This window comes from Phaethon aethereus, assembly GCF_964289735.1.
Source record: "Phaethon aethereus genome assembly, chromosome: 3".
NCBI lineage: Eukaryota > Metazoa > Chordata > Aves > Phaethontiformes > Phaethontidae > Phaethon > Phaethon aethereus.
In genome coordinates, this window is record NC_138576.1 from 98,101,966 (window position 1) to 98,125,184 (window position 23,219).

The following is a 23,219-nucleotide window of genomic DNA, read 5'->3' on the forward strand; positions in this document are numbered from 1 at the left end:
CAGTGGGGAGGATTAGTCGTACAATCACTTCCGGCTACTATCTAATTTTATCTGTGTATCACTGATACCGAACGTCATTCTTTTTATCATGAGAACCCCTCGACAAACAGGACTAAAAATAAAAAGCAAGAGCTTGGAGTTGGCACAAACTGTGCTACATGGACTCCAATTTGTATAGCAGGAACTATAATCACTCTGAGACGTGCCCAAGCCCTCGGGCATCCCACGGGATTTCAGTCACTTGTTTACAAGGTGTTTTGATTTGCAGCTGTTTGACTACTGTGGCATTTCAAGAGGGGGTGGTTTGAAAGGATGTTGTTACTTTGGACGTTGGGATTGGGAAATGGGTATTGAAAAATCACACAAGAAAACAGGCGAGTGCTGTCTTTGTTCTTCCCCCCCTTACATATGAATGACGTCAGTGCTGGGGAAAGGAGCTCCAGGAACAGATCCAGAGACCAGTGCTCTGGAGGGAATCAGCAGGGAACAGGTAAAGCCCTGAAAATGGAGCCATGCCCTAACCTACCACACCAGTGTGCCCCGAACTCTGATATGGGGGGACTAAGCTCCAGAGGTCAGAAGGGAACCATCCAAACCCATCGCTTTTCTGCCTTTTCTAACAAGGTTGCCAGCAAATAAATTGATACTGTGCCATGGACACCCCTAAGAAGTGGGCTAAAGGCCGTTACCCGCTCACTTCAAACAGGCCGGCAGCTGAAATGGATTTGGTCACTGGCTCAAAGTGATTTAGCAATTTAGATGGCTCTTTCCATCATTCCTGCTCTCCTGACCTGGATAGTTCCTCTTTCAGAGCTGCATTAAGCTAATGCCCACTTTCTTCTGGGCCCTCTTGGGATAATGGATTCAGATATGCAGAAAGAATGTAAAAATCCATCTGTTAGCTGGAATGAGTGATTTGCACAATAGTGCCCATGAGTGTTTGTTTAACACTGCGGACAGCAGAACCCTGCTAAGTTGTAACACGCTGAGAAAGGGAAAGCAAGAAGAGAGGAGAAAACAGCCTGGCTGTTTTAAAACTGTCCACCGAGCTGTGTGCATTTTTTGGCTTAGTTAGCTGTTTGTGTGTTTTTTGTGGGAAACCAGGAAGGACACGTGGAGCTTTTCCCAGGCTTTAGAGTGTTATTCTCTTGTTTCCAGCATTGGGGTTTTGTATGCGTTAATTGACAGCAACTCATGTAGAAAATATAGTGCCAAGAGGATATTTACCTTGCAAACATTTCATCTGCTGCCTCTCTCTCCTTTCCTGTGACTTTTTCAAGCGATGACTGACTTGAAGCGCCATGCACACTTGCAGAAGCATCACCCCTGCCAACCTTGGACACAAGCCCCTTGCCTGCCTGGTGTGTGCCAGCAACCTGACTGCACTTTCTTGGCAAGGAGTAGCCATCTCCTCACTTCCTGGAGGTAAAAGAGGGCTCAGCCTAGATGTAAAGCATAAAAATGGAAAGAATCAGTTAGATGCTAGCATGACAAATTGTTGTTTTTCTAGCTGAAGAAAAACCCACCCTGTGTTTGATTCTGAGTGACACTGATCAGTTTGGCGCCAGCAGCTTCTCTGCTGAAGACATGAGTGACTTCTCTTTAAGCAAGCATCAGAATTATCTAGGCTGGCATTACAGTTCATCACACTCCTTGCTTTCTCCAGGCGAAGTTGAAGGAAAAATCTGCATTTGGATTGCACATGCCATCAAAGATCTCAAAGTACATGATTTATCCTAGCCCACACAGCAAATCTGTATCGGAGTCAGGGTCAGAAATCCTGATTCTCCTTTCCTCCAGTCAGGACACCTTTTCCCCAAGGTTAGCTATGACTGCTGCCATCAGGGATGTGCTATACTGTCACCATCTTGCCATATATACCAGTTTTAGACTCCCTGTTTTTCACCCACAGCTATGGAAAACTGTCTGCAGAAGAGGCTGCTAGAAAGGAAGTCGAAGATTGCTGAAGTCTATTCTAATCCACGGTGTCTATATTTATGCAGCCCTTGTCACAGCAGAGCAGAGAAAATGTCACTGGAACAGTTTTATTTTTGCCAGCAGGCAAGAGGTTTTAAAAAGAGGCAGCATAACCTCTATTTGATTATGTGTTTCTACAAATGTTTAACTTGCTATTTCATTTTAAAATCATCTTTAATGTTGATTTATATCCCTGGCAGTAAAGTCAGGAGGTTGGCAATCCCATTCCATTTCAGTCTGTGCTCTGACTGAGGCAATAATGCAGATCAAAGGGAAGCAGCCTTACAGCACTCACATTTTATCATCCTGAATGTTTTCAACTTCTCACTCTGATATTCAGGGACAGATTATGTAACTACTAGATTTATACTTCTGAAGGCCAAGTAGTAAAGACTGAAATGCTGTATGATTAAGAGGAAGTATTTGGAAATAATTGAATTGAAACAAGGAACAACTTATCAAGAGAACACTCGACAGAAGCAACACTGCTTTCCTTGAGATGTCATCTTGCTCCAGTCTTTTATAGGGTCAGCCATTTGCTTTCATGCCATTGAATATCAAATTAACTCCATGTTATTACACATTCTAAGTCTTGCTTTCCATCTAAATATGTCAAGCTGACATTTTTATTGCCTTAGTAATTGCTAAATATTCAAAGACTTGAATTTCTTCATTAACACTTTATCTAACTGGTGGGAGAGGGAGGAAAAGTAAGCCAGAGACCTTCTGTGAATTCTTTAGGGGATAGTAACTTAGAGTTCATTATCTAACTGGTCAGAAGAACATGAAAACTCGCCTCGGTGCCCCCCTTGAGCCTCCCTGCCCATTGTTTTTGCACAGTATCTCACATAGGTTTAGTTGCCTAACACCTTGGGGACTGTGATGCCATAGGAGTACCCCGTTTTACACAAAAGGGAACAAAGGTGGAGGTTAGCACATGCGCTAAAGAATGAGACTGCTGCGGAGCAAGACCCAGATCTGCTGCCGGCTGGGGAGCGCAGGCTGTAAGGCTGTAAGGGCCGAACGCGGCGCCCTCCGCACAGGCCCTGCCTGCCGTGAGCCACCCCAGGGCAGGGACTTGACATGGCGAGCCCGTCTAGGCCTGTATGGGGAGATCCAGAACTACGCTCCGGATTTCACACGCTCGGCTTCCCGACACCCGAATGAACAAGTGCGGCTCTTCCTTTCGGCTGGCCGGAGCCACTACGTTCGCGCCGCTGACTCTCCCACCCCTCAGCCCGCCGCTGCCCGCAGCCGTTAACGGTCACTGCGCCCCGCCCACACAGTAGCCCCGCCCTGCGCCGGCCACGCCCCGCGCGCCCAGGGGGCGAGGCCGGAGCGCTCCCCGCCGGGCGCGAAGGCAATTGCCACGCCCCCGCCCCAACCCCTTCCCCGCGCCCCGGAAGTGCTTCTATGGAGAGGCTCGGAAGTGCTGGTGGCGGCGGCGGAGGGGGAGGGGGTTTGGTGGAGCGGCTCAGCGGGGAGTGGTGCTATGTTCCTAACGGTGGCGGCTTGTGAGTGGCGCAGGGAGTAACGAGGCTGGGGGGGGGAGCGGCGGCGGCAGGCGCGGGGGTGGCCGTGGAGACGGGCGAGGGCCCAGGTGGCGCCGCCGCCGCCGCGACCTGTCCTGACCTTCACCTCTTTTCGCCACGGGGCCTGTGCTTCCCAGCAGGCAGCTTGCCGGGCCGGGACTGCACCTCCCGACGTGCCCTCGGGGCGGGGAGGGCAACCGTTGGAGGGCGCGAGGCCGGGGCGGGAGGCGGCCGCTCCCCTGCCCGCGGGGCGGCGGGGCTGCCTGTCCGCTGCCTCCCTGGTTCCCCGGAAGACACGGGGCTAGCGACTCCCAGCCAGCTGGGCCTCCTTGTCGCCTGGAGAGGGATGAGGCTGTCGTCCGCGGGGGCGGGGGTGAAGAAGAGCAGGACCGGGGAGAGAGGCCGAGTTTGTGAGCCGCGCCGCGGGCAGAGTGCTAGGACCCGTGCCAGGGGCCGAGGTGGGGAACTCGAGGGAAGTGTAACTTGCGAGCCCTTAGAAGTGAAGTCAAGCGGCTTCAGCTCTTGAGGGGAGAAACAGGAAGCTGCTGGAGGGGGGGAGAGTGCGAGGTGAGAAACATGCCCTTCATGGTGTCTGGGTAAGTTTGGGGTGTGGTGAAGGAAAGGTGCAAGAGGAGGTTGGCTGGAAGCTCATGATGGCCTAAGCAAGACTTGCACAGACACAATGTAGATGAGCAATTTTTTTAAACGGTGGTGTTTTTTTTTTATTTATGCTGTAGATTTATGATCACTTTAAATTCATGGAGCTGACAGAAAAAATAATTCTGCCAGTTTCTTGCTATGTGGTGGGTTAAGCCTAAAACCAAACTTGTGAGAAGGTCAGTCTCGTCTGAGAACAGCTCCCTGGTCTGGTTTGCCATATGGCCATGGAGACTTTTGTGTTAATGCTAGGGCAGGAACTGCAGCAGGGGCGAGCTCCCCAGCAAGTAGGGGAGAGCAGGACTGCAGTTTTCATCAGCAGTGTTGGTTCATACCTGCATTAACTGTGTATTCATCTAGTGAATTCATATTCAGCACTGAAGCTTTATATTGAAAACTTCTCGAGGCTGCAACAAGTGCAATCCCTTGTGCTAGGCACTGCATTTGTACAGGCATTTATAAAGGTGGTATGATGGCTGGAAGAGCAGGCAACTGGGAGCACATAGATAGAAGGATGAGGAGCATTTTTTTTGTGATAGTAAATCTCTTTGCACAATCATAACTCGGGCTATTGCAAAGGCAGGCAGTGGAAAACTCTTAATCTTTGTATGTTGCATATAAAAGAAACAAGATAAAATTATAACTGTTTCTTCTTTTTTTTTCTCTTCGTGCTGCAAAAAAACAGTGGCCAAGAGCAAATCTAAGTAAGTGATGTTTTACTCACCAGTTTTTGATCTCTGCTACCACCCTGTATCTTCAAGTGACTTTACAAAATATTAGACTTCTCTAGAATTTTTTAATATACCTGAGGGAACTGCAGTCCTTGAGGCTAGCTGCATCCTCTTTGTCCTTCTGCATGTCTGTCTTCACGGGTAAGTACAGACTGGTGTGAAAACCCCCTGGGTTCTAAAATTGCAGAAGCAAGTTTTGTTCTACAGGCTGTCACATTATGCTGAGCTGTAATATCCAAAGCACCCTGTGCCGGGAAAACACACCTCTCTGCTTTATGATTAAAGAGAGGCTATAAATTAGCTACAAAATCTTCCACTTGTTTACCTTTCATACTTTTTAGCTGAGGAGGGCAAGCTGAAGTGCAGCGTGGGTCTTTGTGGGCTGGACTTTGGGCAGGTGCTGTGAACCTTTCCCATAGGTAGGGTGCAGAGTGCTTCCCAGTTTTGGCACGTTCATATGTTGGCGTGTGAGGAATGAAGTGTTCCAGTCAGTGCCCTGGGCATCTTGATTTTCTCTGTAGTTCAACTCAGGAGACAGGTTAGTGGGCTCTGGAAGAAAATTAGTCACAGTCCTTTAACCTGCAAAGAAAGCTGATGGGGTTTAAGGGTTGGAAAGGAGGGAGTAATTACTTCAAGGACACCACTAGTCTTATAGTGTGGATGCAAGGAGGCAAGATCATGTGGAGAGAATGACTTGCATCCAAAATGCTATTTCTAAGAAAATTAGCTAGACAAATCCAAGGGCCTAAACTTACACACTTTTGTGAATATATTCCTGTCTGATTCTCGGAAGTTACATTCTGTGTGAGTGTATTATATTTGGTACCACACAATCTTGGGAACTATGGTCCCATCGTTCTGTGGGAACTATACTGGGTTGATGGTTGGACTTGATGATCTTAAAGGTCTTTTCCAACCTTAATGATTCTGTGAGTCTGTCTTTGGTACGTTTTCTGATTTTTTTTTTTTTTTTTTTTGTATAAGAATCAGCCCCCAACAGAGCCAGTACCAACCACATGCTGAGTTTGAAGAGCTTCTTATGTTACAGGATTTATGCACAATTGTCGGGGTTTGAAATTAAGAAAACACTTTCCAAGTATGTGCCTGACAGGGAAGAGAGCAGTTTGATGTCTCAGTGTTCTACTGTTATCTGTTCACAGAAACAAACACAGCAAAGCAGGATGTTTCTGCGAAGTGAAAAAGGAGCTTTTAAAAATGGTGCTACTAGTGATAATGGAGTGATTCCCTCCCCCCCTCCCCGTTTTTTTTTCCTCCTGATGTTCCTTTCTCTGTTCTTTGTGTAGTCCCATATATACTTCAGGAATATGTTACCTCCTTATATTATTTATCCTTCTGTGCTCCCCTTTGGTTTTCTCCCTATGTCCCGACAGCTTTCCACTGTTGTGTTTTGTCCCTGCTCCTAGTTACATTTCTTCACTGGGCAGGAATTTTTTTGAACATGACGTACCGTTCAGAAAGGGCTTGGCCTCAAATATGTGGTGCATAAGAATTTAAAGGCCTGGTCATACTGATACCTCTGATTCCCCCAGAAAGGGGAAGCTGCACAGAGGCTTTGAGGAAGTGGGTGAGGTATAGGGGAAGGAGTCTGTGTGGTTACTGGTGCTACACATCACACCTGCAGCACTGTACAGGAGAGGACAGTAATTGGGGATAACCCCTAGAACTGTGCTTGGTCAGTTGGTCTGCAGGAATACAGTGGTTTTCTATTTATTTTGAACTCAACAGTAAATTAGATTGTAAAGCTGAAAAGGGAGAGCTCAAGGAAGTACACTGGTCAGAGCTGCACAAGTGAGGATGAACGGATGTCTCTTCAAGGTTAATTTTGATAGACCACGTTGTATTAGAAGCAGGAAAATCCAGGGAAATTAATTGAATGCCCATGTCCAGAGATGTATCCATCTCTCTATTGCAATGGAAGAGAAAGATGTAATTTACGGACTGGTTAAAGGGTTTCACCTTTCTTTTATAACTTCAGAAGATGCCCTGTGTCTGGGAGAGTATGCAGATCTCTGCATACTTGCAGGGTGATGTCAGCTTTCTCGGTCTCCTGGCTTTCCCTGCTCCCAGGGACACCACAGCTGCTGCCAGTCTACCCCATCCACCGAGAGCCCTCCAGCAGGGAAGGGGTTCCCATGGCTGGGCTAACATCAAGCCCTGTATCTCTGGCAGGATGGATGGTGCCAAGGGGCCCTGCTTCTCCTTTTGCACGCCTCCTGCTCCATCCTATCTGCTCGGGTTCCTCTCTGCCTGTGGAAGTGATAGTCTGCAATACAGCGTTATCTACAGCCCGAACATCTTTAACTACCATCATCCTTCCTCTCTTGCTGTTATCGTTTAAGCCATAGTGACTCAATTGTATGCTGATTTTTTAAATTTTGTTTTTCCTTTCCTGTTTTTCTTCCTCCCCCCCTAACTGTTTTGTGGAGGAGCTACTTCTCTCTGGGCTTGTATTCTATTCAGGAGTTATTTACTCAGACTTGATGCTGGAGCTTCTTATGGTTTATAGTGGGGTCTTTGTCTATGTTAGAAGTTTCGCGTACGCTCCCATCCAGAACATCCATGAAGGTGAAATGAAGTATCTTCTATCATTGTGCCAAACTGTTTATGCCAAAAGCTTGTCCATTTGATCACGCCCTGGCAGACGTGGTGGGCCATTGCTGTGTGCCTGTGCGCTGACACAGAGACATTCCTTGTGACTTTAGATACATTCTGGTGAGGATGAAAAGTGCGGCTGAGACGGGCTACTGCTTCAACATCAGGAGACTCCGACTGCAGGAAAAACTGGTCCTGCTGAGATACGATCCCATTGGTAAGAGCTTGGGGAGGAAGTCAGCCTGCTTTGTATGAGCTTCTCTGACAGTGTGGGGCAAAAGATTTGAATATAACAGGATTTTTCCCATCTAAGCAGAATATGTCATAACATGTTTCACACTCAGATGACTGTACAGTTGCTGTTCTTCCATTCTGACATTCCAGTGGGAAAGTAAATGTTACCCTCATTTTACAGATCGTGGCACTGAAACAAAGTAATGACTTGCCCGATACATCAGAATCTTTGATGACAGCCATGCCACATGTCAGTGGCAAAGCAAAGTGACACAGGAGTTTTTTCATTCTGTTTCTTTGTGTGGTTTGTTAGACTGTGCTACCTCCAACAAGCAGTCACGAAGTATGCATCAATGGAAGTGTTCTGCTAAGCTGCCACGGGTGCCCTAGACAACAAATTTTAACCATCACTTTTTCTTTTGAAGAAATAAACACAAGTTCTTTCTCCTCCACAAATGATACTGCTCTCCAGATGACAGTTTGTGGGTTCTTTTATGTTCCTCTGGTCCTTACAAATTTTCTCAAAAGTTTAAGGATCTGGTTTGTTGGAGGTTATAGCACTTGCCAAGCTGCCTTTTGCTTATCAAGCTTTTTGAAAGGTGACTTAAGAGCTCAAGTTTCTGGGGGAGGAACCAGGCTATAGTTAACATTTAAAAGCTTAATTTAACATTAAAAAGCTTAGTTTGGGAAAACTTAGAATTTATACCAGACCGTGCTCGAAATAGCATGGGAGGAGTTAATGCAAAAAAGGCTTATTTAAATCTATACAATAAAGAAATTTATTCAGCAGCTTTAAGTAGATAACACAGTGCATGGCCAGTAGTTATATGGCTCAAGCTTATTTTTTCTTACAATTTTGTGTTCTTGTTAGATGACTAACCTTTTCATACTCAGATCTAACAGCACAGGAGCTTTATGGCAGATGAAAGAAACCCCTAGAGAAGCAGTATGCTCTCATCAAAGCACTCATGCTGACAGAGGTGGTGGTTCTCCTGAATTCCATACAGAAAGGGAATCGGAGATCGCTGTGATGATTTTCTTGAATAAGAAAAGTTTAAATTACTGCATCAAAACGTTGTGCAAAGTGATCCTCCAGAAGCTTCGCAACTTGTAGGAAATGTGGAGAGTGGAGAGCTCAGGCTAAGTAGCGCTTCTGTTGCAGAACACGTAGGTTGTTGGAGTACAAAATTGGAAGTAATTAAGAAGAAAAGCTCTGATCTTTGTAGCCTGTAGTAGAACACAAGTGAGAAATTGATGTGAGAAAGTGCTGCATGTGTGAAAGGAAGTAACTTTGAGTCTAGATACCAACTCACATCAGGAATATGTTTGGAAGCATTTTCACTTGGCATGCATTTTCACCTTCTGTTTTGTACTTCTCAAAAACCTGGGACCTCCACAGAATGAAGCTTTTTAGTGAAGTCGTGGCAGCAGTGCCCAAGTTTCGCTACCTCCTAACTGAAGCAACAGAATGTGTTACTCAGTTGCAGTATTTCTTAAAGCGAAACTTTTATGTGGAAGAAGAGGTTTTGTTATTGTGTGGATTGCTCTTGCATAGCTTTCAAAGGAATTCATATAATGAAGTTCAATCGCAACAGTGGTGCTTTTCATATAGCATTGTAAAGCTTTGCTTTCATTTTTTTTTTAATTTTTTTTAGTAATGCATTGACTATTCACCTGTAGATGAACTGACTTTGCTAACGTTTGCATCAGGCATTGGAGGCAGGGTCAGTTTGTGCCTTCTTGAGAGATCCACAGGACACCTGGTTAACTTTTCAGTCAGCCTGTGAGACCAGCTAGATCCAGCTCATCATCCGTAGTTATTTGGGCTCTGAAGTTGAAGAGTAGTAGAAAGCAGTAAGAACCTATTTTTGTCCCTACATCAAGCAGCTGTGACTCAGAATAGACACACACAGCAGCTGTTGAATGTTTTCAGCCACCCAAATCCTGATACTTATTTTCACCGAGGTAAAACGGACTTCTTAGGAGCTAAAAATTACATGTGGTAAAGTGAAAGCACTACTAAGCTACTTCAAGAGTTGGTTGACAGCAGTGCTGTGCCAGTCAGTTGTTCCACGCTCTTTTAAGTAGCGAAGGCAGCCAGGAGAAGAGGATGTAGGCTCGTTGAATTGAATTTTAACACTAAGGGCTGCTTAACAGATTCTTTTTTTCTCTATAGCAAAACAACGTGTCCTCTTCACAGAGAAGAGAAAAATCCGCTCTATCTGAACAATGACTGGACTTGATTTATGCACAAGGAGAGGACAGTTTGCGGGGAGGATGGGGTGAATGCTGATTCAGAAATCCAACAACATGGGCTGAAAAGAGAGGAAATGAACTGGGATCACCGTCTCCTGTGATTTGAAGGCCATTGTGAATAAAACAATGTAGAGAGAGAAAATTCTTAATGTCTGGACGTAGATCATCACAGTAACATTTATTTATCTTTTGAGTTATTTTTACAGTACTCAATTAAAAAAAATTAAATAGCAAATCCCATTGTCTGTGTTTTCCATTGTGAAAGAGGCTGTAATCTTCAAAGGACCTATTGTTTTATAAGGCAATAAAAATTAACATTTTCCACAGCAGGAATTCAATGGCAGGACTGCAAGTTTTTCTAACCTACCAGCCACAGATTGAACAGTAGTGACCACGAATTGGTGTCATTCCTTGGAGGGCTAGTGTTGCACCAGCTCCTTCCTAGGAAAGGAAGAAGCAAGGGGAACCTGGTGAAATAAGATGAGCTTTTGGATAAGCTGTCAGGAGAATAATGCTGTCTGGGATAAGATAAAATCAGTACACTGAGCTAGACAATGTCAATTAGAAAAGGTCCCGAGGCAAGTCCTTCCTGTAAGGATATGAAGATTGTGTCCCCGATGCCTGGACGCTCACTGACGCGACGCAGTTAGACTTCCTGATCATTTCCTCCACGGGTAACTTGGGATAGTAAGCCAGGTAGAAGGCCAGTGCTCCCACAAAACTGTCTCCAGCTCCCTAGAATAAAATAACAAGTTTAAGCGTACTCGCCCAGGGAAACAATTTGGATGCGTTTACTGGAAAGACAGAAGTTGCAGCACTGATTGCTGGAGTGGAGTTCAATTCACTTTTCTATGCCTAGGAACTTCTGCCACATTAAAGTAGTGCCACGGTACCGTCTTTGTGCCCAGCTGTTGACTCAAGGTACAGACCATCATATGGCTCAAACTTAAGGAAACGCAAGTGTGCTGCAGTTCAGCCACACACTGTTACAAACACTGCTTTTGAAACTTCCTGTTGTTGGAGTGTCCGATTTTGATTTCTCAACTTAAATGTTTCATTAAAGCTATTTTTCTCTCATTTAACTTCTGTTTTTCATAAAGGGCAGTGGTAGAAGGGACAGAGAAAAGGGGGGAAAAAATAAGCCATGTGGCTTGTGGCATTCCTAGTTGCAGAGTGATACATTTTGATGCCTCCAGAACTTAGCTGTTGTTCATTAAAAAGGTCCCACTGATGAAGGCCTATGCTGCGTCTGTCACATAAACCACTCTTATTGCTGGGGCAAGCTTTCCCACCGGTGCCGGGCTTGATGATGGAGGTGGAGGACAGTGACACCGGGAGCTCTGACAGCTGCCAGTCTCTCCGGCTACCCATCCCCAGGCTGTGTCGCCCACAGGTACTGCTTGCCGCTCTGCCCGCCCCATGCAAGCCCTCCGCCAACGGTTCGCCTTCCCTGCGCGGTTGCCGGCCGTGCCTCGGCTTTGCTCTGACCCCTCTAGCCCAGATACCACTAGTTGTGCTCTGGTCAGCAGGGAATGACAACTGTTTGCCTCCTGAGCGCTTGTTAACAATGACTCTTGTTTTGTGATGTTAGGTGTTCTGTAGCGTCCCCAACAACTGGCAAAAAGAGTAATTTTTCACTTGATTTGCTTATTTCATTCCAGTGTCCCTTCCCCCTCCTCCCCTAAAACCGGCTTTATTTCTAAGGCAGCTGATGATAGCAATTCTTGTTGGTACTGTAAAACTGGTTCTAAGGTCCCCTTTTTAAAATCATACTTTTATACCAGTAAAAGTATTACACTGGACACACTGGTAATACCTTATGCCTATCTCCCCTGAGGGGCTTTGCCTCTGTAGTTGTAATAAATAGGCTCCAAGAGTCATGGGACAAGAGCAAAGGACTTAGAAAAAAGTTAGTTAAGATGGCTGAGCAAAATTTCTAACCAGAGTTAAGGCTAGGAAGTAATTTTCCACTTGTGAGTTCTAGAGGTTCTCAGTGTTAAACTCCTACTTGCCCTAAAATCAGCTGCATATAATAGCATTCCGACAAAAAATTACCATTTCCACAAAACTGTCAGTAAGGTTACAAGCAGCTGACAGGGCAGAGCAGCACGGCAATGGCAAGGGAACCCTAAAGGGGGTGAGCACGGGACAGGGATGCCCATGCCGTGCCTTGCCTCTCCTTGCCCAGCCCTTCCACAGCAGCTGTTTGCATTGGTGTTCCCAGTCAGGAAACTCCCTGCTTAAGTCCCACTTAGCCTGAAGTTTGGACGCCGTCTTCCATCACCTTCACAGCAGGGTACGATGGAGAGCGTCGCCTGGCAAATTACACGTTAATAAGCACGGTTGTACGCCGGCACGCAGCTGTAGCAGCACCTGTTTCAACAGTTACATATTCCTCAACATCTGCGGGGCAGGTGAAGGTTTTTATAAACTTCTGTTGGGCCTTTGTCTGGTTTCTGGCTTCCAGATTGCTCCCACGGTGGCAGGTGGAGCAGGAGCAGGTGACTGCTAGTTAAAGCATTGCCAATGGCTTTTGTCTGATGCATAATACGGAAATGTCCAGCCCATCTCAGAGGTTATAATCTAATCGGTGCATTATTAATTATTAAAGCTATTTTTGCGCTGCTGTTACAGACAGAAGTGGAATTTCAGCAAGCAGATCTGTTACGCTGTAGCTCTATCAGGAAGAACGTGTAGTTTTTACATCAAGTATTTCTCATACAGTGATCACTGGGTAATGGAAGTGGTCAAATATTATTTTAATGAGGAATACTCAGAATATCTGGTGTCAAATAGCATAAGCTATTACTTGGCGGCAGCATGGAGCAGAATACTGTCTTTTGGATCTTTTTTTTTTAATGGAGGTTACTAAATACTGGAGGTAAGTAAATGCTGCCCAAATAATTGCTGCACTGTTTGCTGTTGGAGCAAAAAGAGGCTAACCGCCCATCACCCAGGCCTTAGTTGGGATGACAGTGAGATGGCACCTAAGTTCTCCCTGCAACGTTACTGTGCCTCTCCACTTGTGGGTGACGTTCTGAGGTTGTGAGACGGCTGTAGATCTCCCTTTTGGTGAGGCTGAACAATGTCAAATGACTATAAAGGTAGAAAGGGGATGAAGAGCAGACTTCCATGCAGAATGGAAAAAGGCCCCGTAGAATTTTTTTGGCCAAAGGTTATGGGATGATTGGAGAATATAGAGAAGGATTTGATGCCAGTAAACTTTTGCTGAAATCCTTACTTCCCATACATAGTCCAAAGCCGTCAGTATCTCTAAGGCTCAGCTACTACAGATCCCAAGGGTATCATTAATGCAGTTGTTGGTAAGTAAACGTTTTGGGGGTGTGTGGTGTTTTCAGTATAGGATCTACTGCACGGCAAACAGCGGTGTGCATCAGACTGATTATGTAGATACCCTGTTCAACCTTCCTTCTGGTTTGTGCAGACATGACTGGTCAAACATGACTTAAAGAGCAATAGCAGAACTGACTCAGCTGCAAGGTTAACTGCAGTAAGAACTATTTTTGGCTTACAGAAACAGACCTTCCCTCTTTGGGATTGCAGACTAAACTACATTGGGTTTGGTAGATTCAGAAAAGGTCAGCACAGAGCAGAAGAAGGAACCGGCTGAGAGTAAAACCAAGATTATCCAAACTCTGGATTAGCAAATACTAGCTTTACATTTAGCTGTTGCAAAACCTGCTATAAGAAAAAAAAAATAACCTACATTGCAAAAATAATTAATTTTGAAAATGACCAGTAAGGTGCATTTATTCTGCCCACTGACAAAATATAAACACAAAATATGTAATATTTTACATTCTTCAGCAGTTTTCTTCCAGGAATCCTAATACAAGGCAGGCTTTGAGATAATCCTCATATCCTTGAGTGCCTGGAGACAATTCATTCCATAATTATAAAAATATAACTTGTTTAACCTTTCTCTAAAGTAGGAGATGCTGGTTTGTATGAAATAAAGAGTTGGATAGAAAAAATTGTCTGATATGGCATGGCTCGTTCTAAAATGCAAATGTTATGGTGTTGACTGAGTTTTATGGTTTTGAAGCAGTTTTGAAAACCTATTTATATTCTGTGCCACTAGTCTGGAAGGTCCTTGTTTTCCTGTGTGTCTGGAAAAGGGCATTTTTGTTTGGTACAGTCCAGCACTGATTGACATTCTATGCCCCTCTAGAGAAGAGAAAACCCATGAAAACACTTCTATTTATACCTTAGCTTTTGTTAGTCCTGATTTGTCAGAAGCTGGTTCACAACTTTAGTATAACGATTTTTATACGATGCTGCCCTGAGCAGCTTTTTAAGGAAAGTGCTTTGTAAGTGGAAACTCTATTATTCAACAGTCTTTCCAGCAAGGAAAGCATTTTTCAGTCAAGCATGCGTAGAATAATAGGATGCATTTTACATATACAATGACTTGTTCACCAAAAAAATTTGGAGGCCAAGAGGCCAAAAGCTACAGTTCACAGTTACGGTTCTTGCTCAGCCTTCGCCCTCCCAGCCTGTCCTCTTGGGCAAGAGTAATGGCAACCATGTAAGAACAGGAGGGGGCTCTGAAGCCTGACATTGCTACCAAACCTCAGGAAACCTTCCTTGGGTGATTTTTCAAGAAGTCACAGGCCATATGCACTCTGAGTATTATGTGGGTTCATTCTATTAAATACATTGTAAGAGCATGTTACCAAGTCCTAAAAGGAAAGATGTGTTGTATAGCAGTACAAGAGAAACATTAGGCATGCCTGTAATGATAAATTCTTCATTCAGTGAATAAATCAAAACATCAATACAAAAGCTGTCAAAAACTGCATTATAATGTAGAATGAACGATATTGCTTGCAATGAGTCGTAGTCTCCAAGAGCATTCACGGCAGTGCACAAATGAACGACGCCTGAGGACTGCACTGATTTAGTGCAGTCTAAATGCATGGCAATGCAGAGATGCCCGACTGTCGAAGGAATTGGGCCTTGGAGAATTCCTGTTGTATTTATAGCACTCGACAAGCATGTGATACTGGATTATGCTAAGGATGTTATTGCTCTGTGTCACATCTGCTCAACATTCCCTGCTGTACCCCTGCCTACTCTGTACCCGAACTACAAATTAGCCCTACCTAACACAAAAATATCCGTCAGCGAAGACGCTCACTATCCATTCCTCGTAAGTGGGGAAAGCCTATGTCTCCCTACAAGAATCCCTGGTCTGTGCTTTGATGAAAGGTTACTAGTGGAACTGGAAAAACATTTCCAGCCTTCGCAATATATTCAGACACTCTTGTGCCAAGAGAGTGTATGTCTCTGCTAAGAGATAATTTCAGCTGAAATGCTCAGGGAGTAAATATCCCTTGGTAACAGTGGTTGAATCAGTTATACAGCTTTTTTTTCTGGTCTTTATTTTACGATTTCCTTCTCCCTGAAAGCACCCATGTTTATCCTCTATGTGGAGAATGGTTTATTTCTAGAAATGCTACTGGTTCATTTTTTGACTTTTGCATTTATTTGCCTGTGCAATACTTTTCTATTTTGAGGGTTTAATATGCCCCCCCTCCCCTTTTCCTTATGTTTCACTGGAGAGGTATTTTGGCAGTTTGAATTAAGACAGTCTTTAAATTAAACTAACTCACTCCACTATCTTGAAACTCCTGTAATTAAACTAATTTTACGACCTTCAAACTATTTCCTAAGCTGAAGGCGGCTACTCCCATGGTGTCTGGGGTTGCTCATCCTGTGTGGAAGGACTGCTGTCTGTGTAGGGCACCCCACAGATAACAGTGGGGCTCTGCACAGCTGTGCTTACAGGAGCAGACCTTTGGTCACAAACTTCTAAAACCTGAAATACTTGAAAATCACAAAGAGATTTTCCACTAGCACAGTTATTCCTATATCTACGCATGGAGTTTTGAGCCAAAACAAAATGATAAAAAGTCCTTAACATGGAACTACCAAATTTTGCAATAAAAAACAAATGAACTTGAAACAAATAGCAGGGCTTGCCTTTTTAGGTCAAAGTTAGGCTTTTGATGCAGACTAGAGAGCACTGCAAAGCTACTTGGGTTGAAGATAAAGGAGAAGTACTAGGAGAAGCACACTGTGCCCCAGACCTTCAGTGTCTGGATCCACAGCTGCATTACTGTGCTTAATCTGTGCTCTGGTAACTGAGTGTTTCTGCAGTCTTGTCACAAGGACAAGCTGGAACATGTTACTCTAAGCCAAAGGAAAACATACAGAGAGAATCCATGGTAGCAGTGCTCGTCTGTTCCTTTCTTCTTCCCCTCTGCCTTCCCCAAACACACACCGACGCTGTCTGATGTGGTCTGCACACTCCAGACCAAGTCACAGGGAACTGTTAGGCTGCTGCCCCGCCATATGCTCCTTCCTCCCAGCCATGAGCAGAAGGGCTGTATTCTGCCACTCTTTAACAACGGCGGGAGGTGTACGCTAACACATTTTAATTTGCATTCCCTGTAGGTTCACAGTGCACTCTTCATTCCAGTGATTCAGACTGCAGTTTCATAATAGGCTTAAGCCAATCCATGGTTATGTTACTGCTGAAAGGCTCAGTCCCCACTCATGTTTTTATCCTTGTCTCATGTTCCCACACCCTCCTCTACATCAGATCTAGCACTTGTGCAGCCAAGCAGTGAGGCAGATCAGTTCTCTGATCCGTTTGAAGACTAAGTCAACCAACATCGACCAAGAAACATCAGTTTCCACCCAGATCAGCGATCTGCTGTATTACCACATGATAGCTAGCCCAATGCAAAGGAGAAAGAGGTTAGAAACACTCATTTCAGCAGAAGCATGATCTTGGATCAGCTTAAGCCAACTGTGAAACCTCACCCTCAGTCAACACCGTGCAATTCATTAACTCAGCTGCGTATCCAAGTCCTAATACTCTGGCTCCTTGTTCACACAGAGAAAGCTGCCTGTTCCACTCTTTCCCCTGTACTCTGTGGGCTTGGGCTGGAGGAATGACGGAACGATCACGCTTCCTTTCTGTATCTTTTCCAGACTCTGTTCTGGGAAGCCGTGGGAAGGAGCAATCCCTGACTTTCTTGCATTTATGTTGCGTTGTACTTGCATAGCCATGCACGGGGAAAATTTCTTGCTCGCTTACTCAAGCTGAACAAGGGCAGCATGTCATCTGGTCCTTCCCATGCCTTGAGAACTTAGAGGTAACTAAACTACACCCACTGTCCGACTATCAGTTGGGAAACATCAAAACCAAAGCACACCACACAATGCTTCACATCAGCCGTCAGGAATTTTTACCCACTTCCTGACAGATTTCCTGATGGTTCATTAACAGTGATTAATCAGCCTGACCGTTAACCCCCTGCATTCCTGAGAGATTAATCTCGATACAAAGTCTCCTGCATACATTTTTTTTCCTTTCTGAAACATCCTACTACATTAAGTTGTTCACTGTTTCTAAAAAGGTCAGCAACAAGCATTGCAGATGCATGAATTCCCCTGAAAAGTTATCTGGCTTGTGGTGAATGTTGGAAATAAAACATGCAAAATTCACAACTTTGCAATTTTTAATTTGTATGTTATCTAAAAACCACAGCTGAAAGTATCTAGAGATCTGGCAATATCACACAGTCCTGGTTTACATTTCAAAGTCCCTGTACAGCATCTGTTTTGATGGCAGGTAATAGTGCTCTCATTTCACATGATGGGAAATGAACCCAACTTACAATCAAGCATGTTAGCAACACCCACTTTGAAACATCTGTGGGCTGAATCCAGAGTTCCTGATCTTGCATGGACTTTAATGGGAGTCACATGAGCTACCAATCCTTCAAAAATGAGGCACAGTTCGGGATCCCCAAAACTGAAGTATCCAAAATGAGTAAGTGGACGTCCATGAGTTGCCCATAGCTCTGCTAGACTCTCAGTCAGGATCAGAACAGAGGAGCTCCCGCCTTGCTGTTTACAAGAAAAATACTGCAAGGTGTCTATGGGGTGATGGCTTTCTCTTAGTGCACACTGACGAAATCCAGGAGGGAGCACGGGAGAGCTTCATTCTGCCAGGTAATAATATTCCAGTATGCCACTCAGCACCGGGGAAGAAAGTTATTCTGTGTTCCAGACTAACCCCAGAAAGCCAACAAAATATTCACCCACAGGGAGCACTCCGTTTTCTGAATCATCGAAACAATTCAGTGTGGTGATGCTCATATAAACTCCTTTCAACTCCAGATAGCATTAATAAGAGGTGACGAATTTATTTCTTTCTTACACAATGGAGTATGAGCACTGAACAAGGAACTCCACACGCCGTTCTAAAAACAACGGATCCATGTTGCTGAACCTGTGAGATTCCCATCAACCAAACAATTCACCACTACTCTGATTTTGGCATGGAATATCTCAGTTTAGGATACACTTCTGCGTAAATTTTCAGTTTAAGTGTCAGTTAGCTTTTGCCTTGGGTACTTGCTTCTTCCCTGGTTTCACACTTGAGCTATGATCTGTGACCTTTCATTTGATCTGAAAGTTCTTACCTCACAGAAAAAATCAGAATCAGCAGAGGAAACCCTCCACATTTTTTTTTTCTGAAGTGCATACAGAAAACTTATGACATACAGTACTGGAAAACTTTCATTAGACTTCAGCTCAATACAAAACTCTCCAGTGGCACTCTTGCAAAGAACAGAATATAGACCAAGATGTGTCAACAACAGGGAAGCACACAGACATCGCCACTAACAGAAGTAAGACAGACTTTCAGTTGAACATGCTACAGGAGCTGTATCTACCTTTCTTGAAGTTTGAACTTGCATGGAATCAGTTGTGGTTGAAGCTCGGCGCTAAATATAGCAGCTCCTCAGAAGGTTGATTTGTACTTCTCAAACTGGTTTATCAAGCCCCAACAACACACAGCTACTCTCCTACTCTAATCAAAAGCTTCACTTATCTCACTTCCCTGAGAAGCACTTCGCTCCCTTCATTATTCATGTCACACTCATGCCAACTTGTAATTTCTTCGTAACGAAGCTTACGCTTATGCGTTAATTCACAAATTCCATTTAATGAACAAATGAAACTAGAGCCCAAGCCCTGTCCGGAATACTTCATGTTATTCTGATAGTACGCTGCAAATACTGGCAGTGGGTTTCCCTCCCAAACAATGAGCTCCCTAACCAGGAGAGAACTGGCCAAATTGTCACTGACTGTGTCACCTGGTATCATGTCAGGGGCTGACATGGCTTCAGGACCCCACAATCCAACAGCCAAGTCAGAAGGGGGAAATCTCCTTGCTGGGCAATTTCACTAGCCACATGTGGTTTTTCTTCTCTCAGACTGAAAATGCCAAAAGACTCTTAGTGATCCCAGCTAATCTGATGAGATGCACTCAGAATGACACAACTGCCATCTCGCCTGGAATTGATCAAAAAAACATTCTTTTTTTGCACGAAAGCTCCATATGCTCAAGTGCCTCTTTCAAAACCACAGTATCTAGCCTTTGTTGGCTGGCCACTGCTCCCGCCTACCTCTGAACTACATATCCTGGAAGGGAAAAAAACCCACCAAACTTCAGGAGGCTTTTTTGTCTGAGCTCACTCTAGCATTGTCCTCTTGCCAGCTCCCTGCATTCTTTTTCCTACTGAGTTTGTCTAATCTTTTTGATGAGTACTCGAGTTGTAGCTCCTCTCTCCAAGTTCAGCAAGATGTGACCTACAAGCCAGAACTGCTGCTCTGCTCTAGAATATTGTTCTCTGCTACCCACCCATTCTATTGTCCTTAACCTGTGGGGCAGCGTGCAGAAAATAGGGCTCCTGCGCCTCGCTCATGGTCTTCAGCAGTATGTGAGCACCAAGGCACTGCTTCTGACACAAAGGCTTTCTCTGTGGGATTCCCTGCAAAATGGATCTTACCAACGACTGTACTGCCTGCTTAATGATTTCAGTAACAAAATCACAAACACCAGTAATGAGGTTCAAACTTCCAGAGACTTTCGTTATCTTTTCCCTGTATTTCTGTGTCTATTTGTGCTTTGAAGTAAATAAAACCAATACTCCTTATAGCCATTTTGAGCAGTTGACAAACATTGCTGCCAGAATTCGGGAATCTGCTTTTCTGCAGCTGAGTTGTTCTAGAATAACTGGTTTTACATCTGTATGTGTAACTCTACACACAGAGACACAAAACAAAACCCCGAGAGAAGTGACAAAATCATTATGCTCAACTGCAAACTGGCCATTTAAGACATTCCTATAGGTTACTGCCATCAATCACCAGAACTTATGGCTTTAGCTTCCTCCCATTTGTCTAGTTGAAGCTGTAAAATATATTCTGTCCACGGGACAGGCTACTAAAGATTAACTCCTTTATTCTTGATAAGAAATAAAACTTCTGGCATTTTCTGTGGTTAGAATTTGCAAAAGCAAGAAGCTGATTTCCCCACTATTCTCATTTCTCTGTTCTTGTTCTTTTGAAAAGCTAATTATGCAATATCACCAATCCAACGCAAACCTTTCTGGTTTCTGTAGTGGCCAAAATTACTCGGCAATGAAAACTCTGTTGGGGGAAATCAGGTCTTAGTTCAATAGCGACATTGCTGCAATTGGCATTTCTGGGTAACGAAGTAGGCAAGGGCTTGGGAGCCAGGTTTGCCTTCTCTCTCACCATAGCCAGAATTGATGTGAACAAACTGAGAAGAATAGGTTATGTGCCCTAGTAGCCAGGGTGATGTCTGTTTCTGCAGAAAACTAGCTTTACAGATGAAAAGGAAGCACATGACATTTTTAAGCTAATCATAAATGCAAGAGGCAAAAAATTATGAGGAGTTTGGCCAAGAATATGCCGCACTATTACACAGTGGATCACATTTTCAACTTCCTACATCTCAGGCCAGAAAAAGATACTTGGGAAGGTGACGCTCTGGATGTGCCAGAAGTGCCAGCTTCCAGTAGCTATTTTTAACTGCAGGAATTTAATTAGAAAGGATGGCTGCTCACAGTTGGTCTTCCTTCCTCTCCATCCTTTGTGCAACTCAGATATCCCAGAGTCCTACGCACCATTTCAACTGACACTGTCTTGTGTGCATGCACTGGTGGCCCAATATCTGCTCCGAACATAGGGTGAGGTACATACCAGGACTGAACATCCTCTTGGAGGAGATTCTGTGCTGGCTTCATCATAAAGACAAGGGGAACAGAGCAAATCAAGAAAAGGGATGCGGCACATTCTGCTGCAATGATTTTGACATGCGCTGCTAGCCACACTTAGCGTAAAAGAAGCAATAAAAGGGTAATTTCCTACTCTGCTCTCAACCTTTACAAATTATACTGTTTCATTTACTAAAGCAGCCCAGAAGTGAGATGGCACAAAGACAGCTTCGAGACATTTCTAAACTCAGCTTCCCTAGACCTCATCAAAACGTAGTCTCAGGCCCAGATGTTGGATGCTGTGTCCTTCACATGTTCTGGCCGCCAAAGAAAACATTGGCATTGGTGCATAAATGCTGCCAGAATCCCTACTTTTTTCTGTCCAGATCAATCAAGAGGGTTAACTGGAATATTTCTCAGTGTGACAGTAGTGGAGCCAAAGCACCTGTTCTCGTAGCACATTCCCGCAATCCCCCTACAGCCTCTTCAAGAAGCATCCAACGCAAAGCAACTCTGCACTGCTACACACTTTCTCATTTATGTGGACATCTAAAATGATGTCCAGTTTTAAAAATGAGACAGCTGATATCCTGACAAAATTTTTCCTCCAGTCCTAATTCTCTTTGAAGAGAAGCACAGAGAAGAATTTATGGTTTTATCAAGGGAAGCAGGTTCACTTGCCACTGACAAGCCAGTCCCTGTGTGCTTTTGTTCCCCATCTAAAAAACAGTGGTAAGACTAGTACTTTACTTCGTGTTGTGAGTACAAAAGTAATAAGTAATGTCAGGTGCTTAGCAACTTTATTTATGTGCATACATGTATATGGAACAAAGCTGCAGGATGCAATGGGACAAAATGTCATGACCTGAAACCGATGGTGTGTAGCAAAACTGAACAATTCTTGGTATCACTAAAGTAACTGAGACAGAAATTCAGTTTTAATATGAGGTTTTTGTTGCCTGGCACTCTGCAGTCTTAGAAGGGGTTTAGAAAACTAAATATTGGTTTTAATCTTCTTTTTATTCTACATCTTCATTAAGTACCCCCCTTGTAAATTAATGCAATTTGTGGCAAATGCTAATACTGCTTTGGGCCCACTTCTCCCTGTCAGCTGTATCTCTGTTAAATTATGCATTTCCATCTGGAAAGAAATTGCACAGGACTGTAGGCTGTCTTCCACTTAGAGTCAGGAATGGAGAGGGATTTAATTAGATGCTCCGTGGTTGAGAAAAAGACTAGAGCAAAGCCTGGGTGGTCTGTGGAATCTTCCACTGGAAAACAAGGCTGCAAATTGTTCTGTACAAGCCTGCTTCTGTTTGCTCACTTTGTTTACATTGTTTGTTCTTACAGATTAAAATAGACAGTTACTAGGCAGATAAACAGTGTCTCCTTCCACGACAATGTTGTCTAGAAGTTAAGAGAGTAGCATGGGACAATATACGCCTGTGCTTCATTTTTGGCTACATCACCCCAACTCCCTGTGTAACTTGGAGCAGGACATTTTTAGCTGGTGCTTCAGAGCACCTGATCACTAACACTTTGGTTCCATTGTTCCTATCTGTAAAATGGGGATAATATAGCTTTCTGCTCTCAAAGGGGAAAGAGGGCACATCCAGTTTGCTCCACCTTTTCTCAGTTGACTGCCAATGCAGAGGGATGCAACTCTTGCAGTTCCTCTGTCACTGGATACCTGTACACCCTTAGGCCACTGACCAAGCCTTCAAACACTGAAGCGTCTTTAGAAGGCCTGAAATCAGAAGCAGAGACTTGTGATGAGCCAAGCAATTCCCATCTACACTTAACTGTGAGTCAACTCAAATGCAGTGATTTCAGTCATGTGCCCTTTCACAGTTCAGATGAACTTCAGAACATAATAGAGATGTAGCTTTAAATAGATTTACAGTGCAGATTGCTGATTGGAGTGTCTGGCAGATTAACTTATTCCTCATGGTTTTTCTGTTCCAAAATTCAATGGATTCCATATTTGTAAAAGAGGGAATGCAGAAGGCTAAGTCAGAAAGTGGGCTATGACTGGAACTAAACTTATTTATTAACCTATTTTGGTTGCATGTTAAAGAAAGGAAGCTATT

The 23,219-nt window shown here is 44.1% G+C and overlaps 2 protein-coding genes across 2 annotated transcripts in view; one reads left to right on the forward strand and one right to left on the reverse strand.

Annotated features, from left to right (window-relative positions):
- Positions 1-3,469: 3,469 nt before the first annotated feature.
- MRPL33 (mitochondrial ribosomal protein L33) lies at positions 3,470-10,036 on the forward strand (the record flags this gene model as incomplete). The annotated part of the gene is made up of 4 exons (XM_081997379.1): positions 3,470-3,491; positions 4,852-4,870; positions 7,621-7,727; positions 9,921-10,036. The coding sequence occupies 4 exons, from the start codon at positions 3,470-3,472 to the stop codon at positions 9,968-9,970; spliced, it is 198 nt and encodes a 65-aa protein (XP_081853505.1). The 3' UTR covers positions 9,971-10,036.
- A 525-nt stretch (positions 10,037-10,561) lies between these two features.
- The window catches only part of RBKS (ribokinase), a gene marked incomplete at both ends in the record, with an annotated part of 70,126 nt that continues 57,468 nt past the window's right edge, over positions 10,562-23,219 (reverse strand). Inside the window, one exon of the mRNA XM_081997506.1 lies at positions 10,562-10,735. Within this exon, the coding sequence (XP_081853632.1) occupies positions 10,562-10,735 (174 nt within the window). The remainder of the gene's footprint in view (positions 10,736-23,219) is intronic.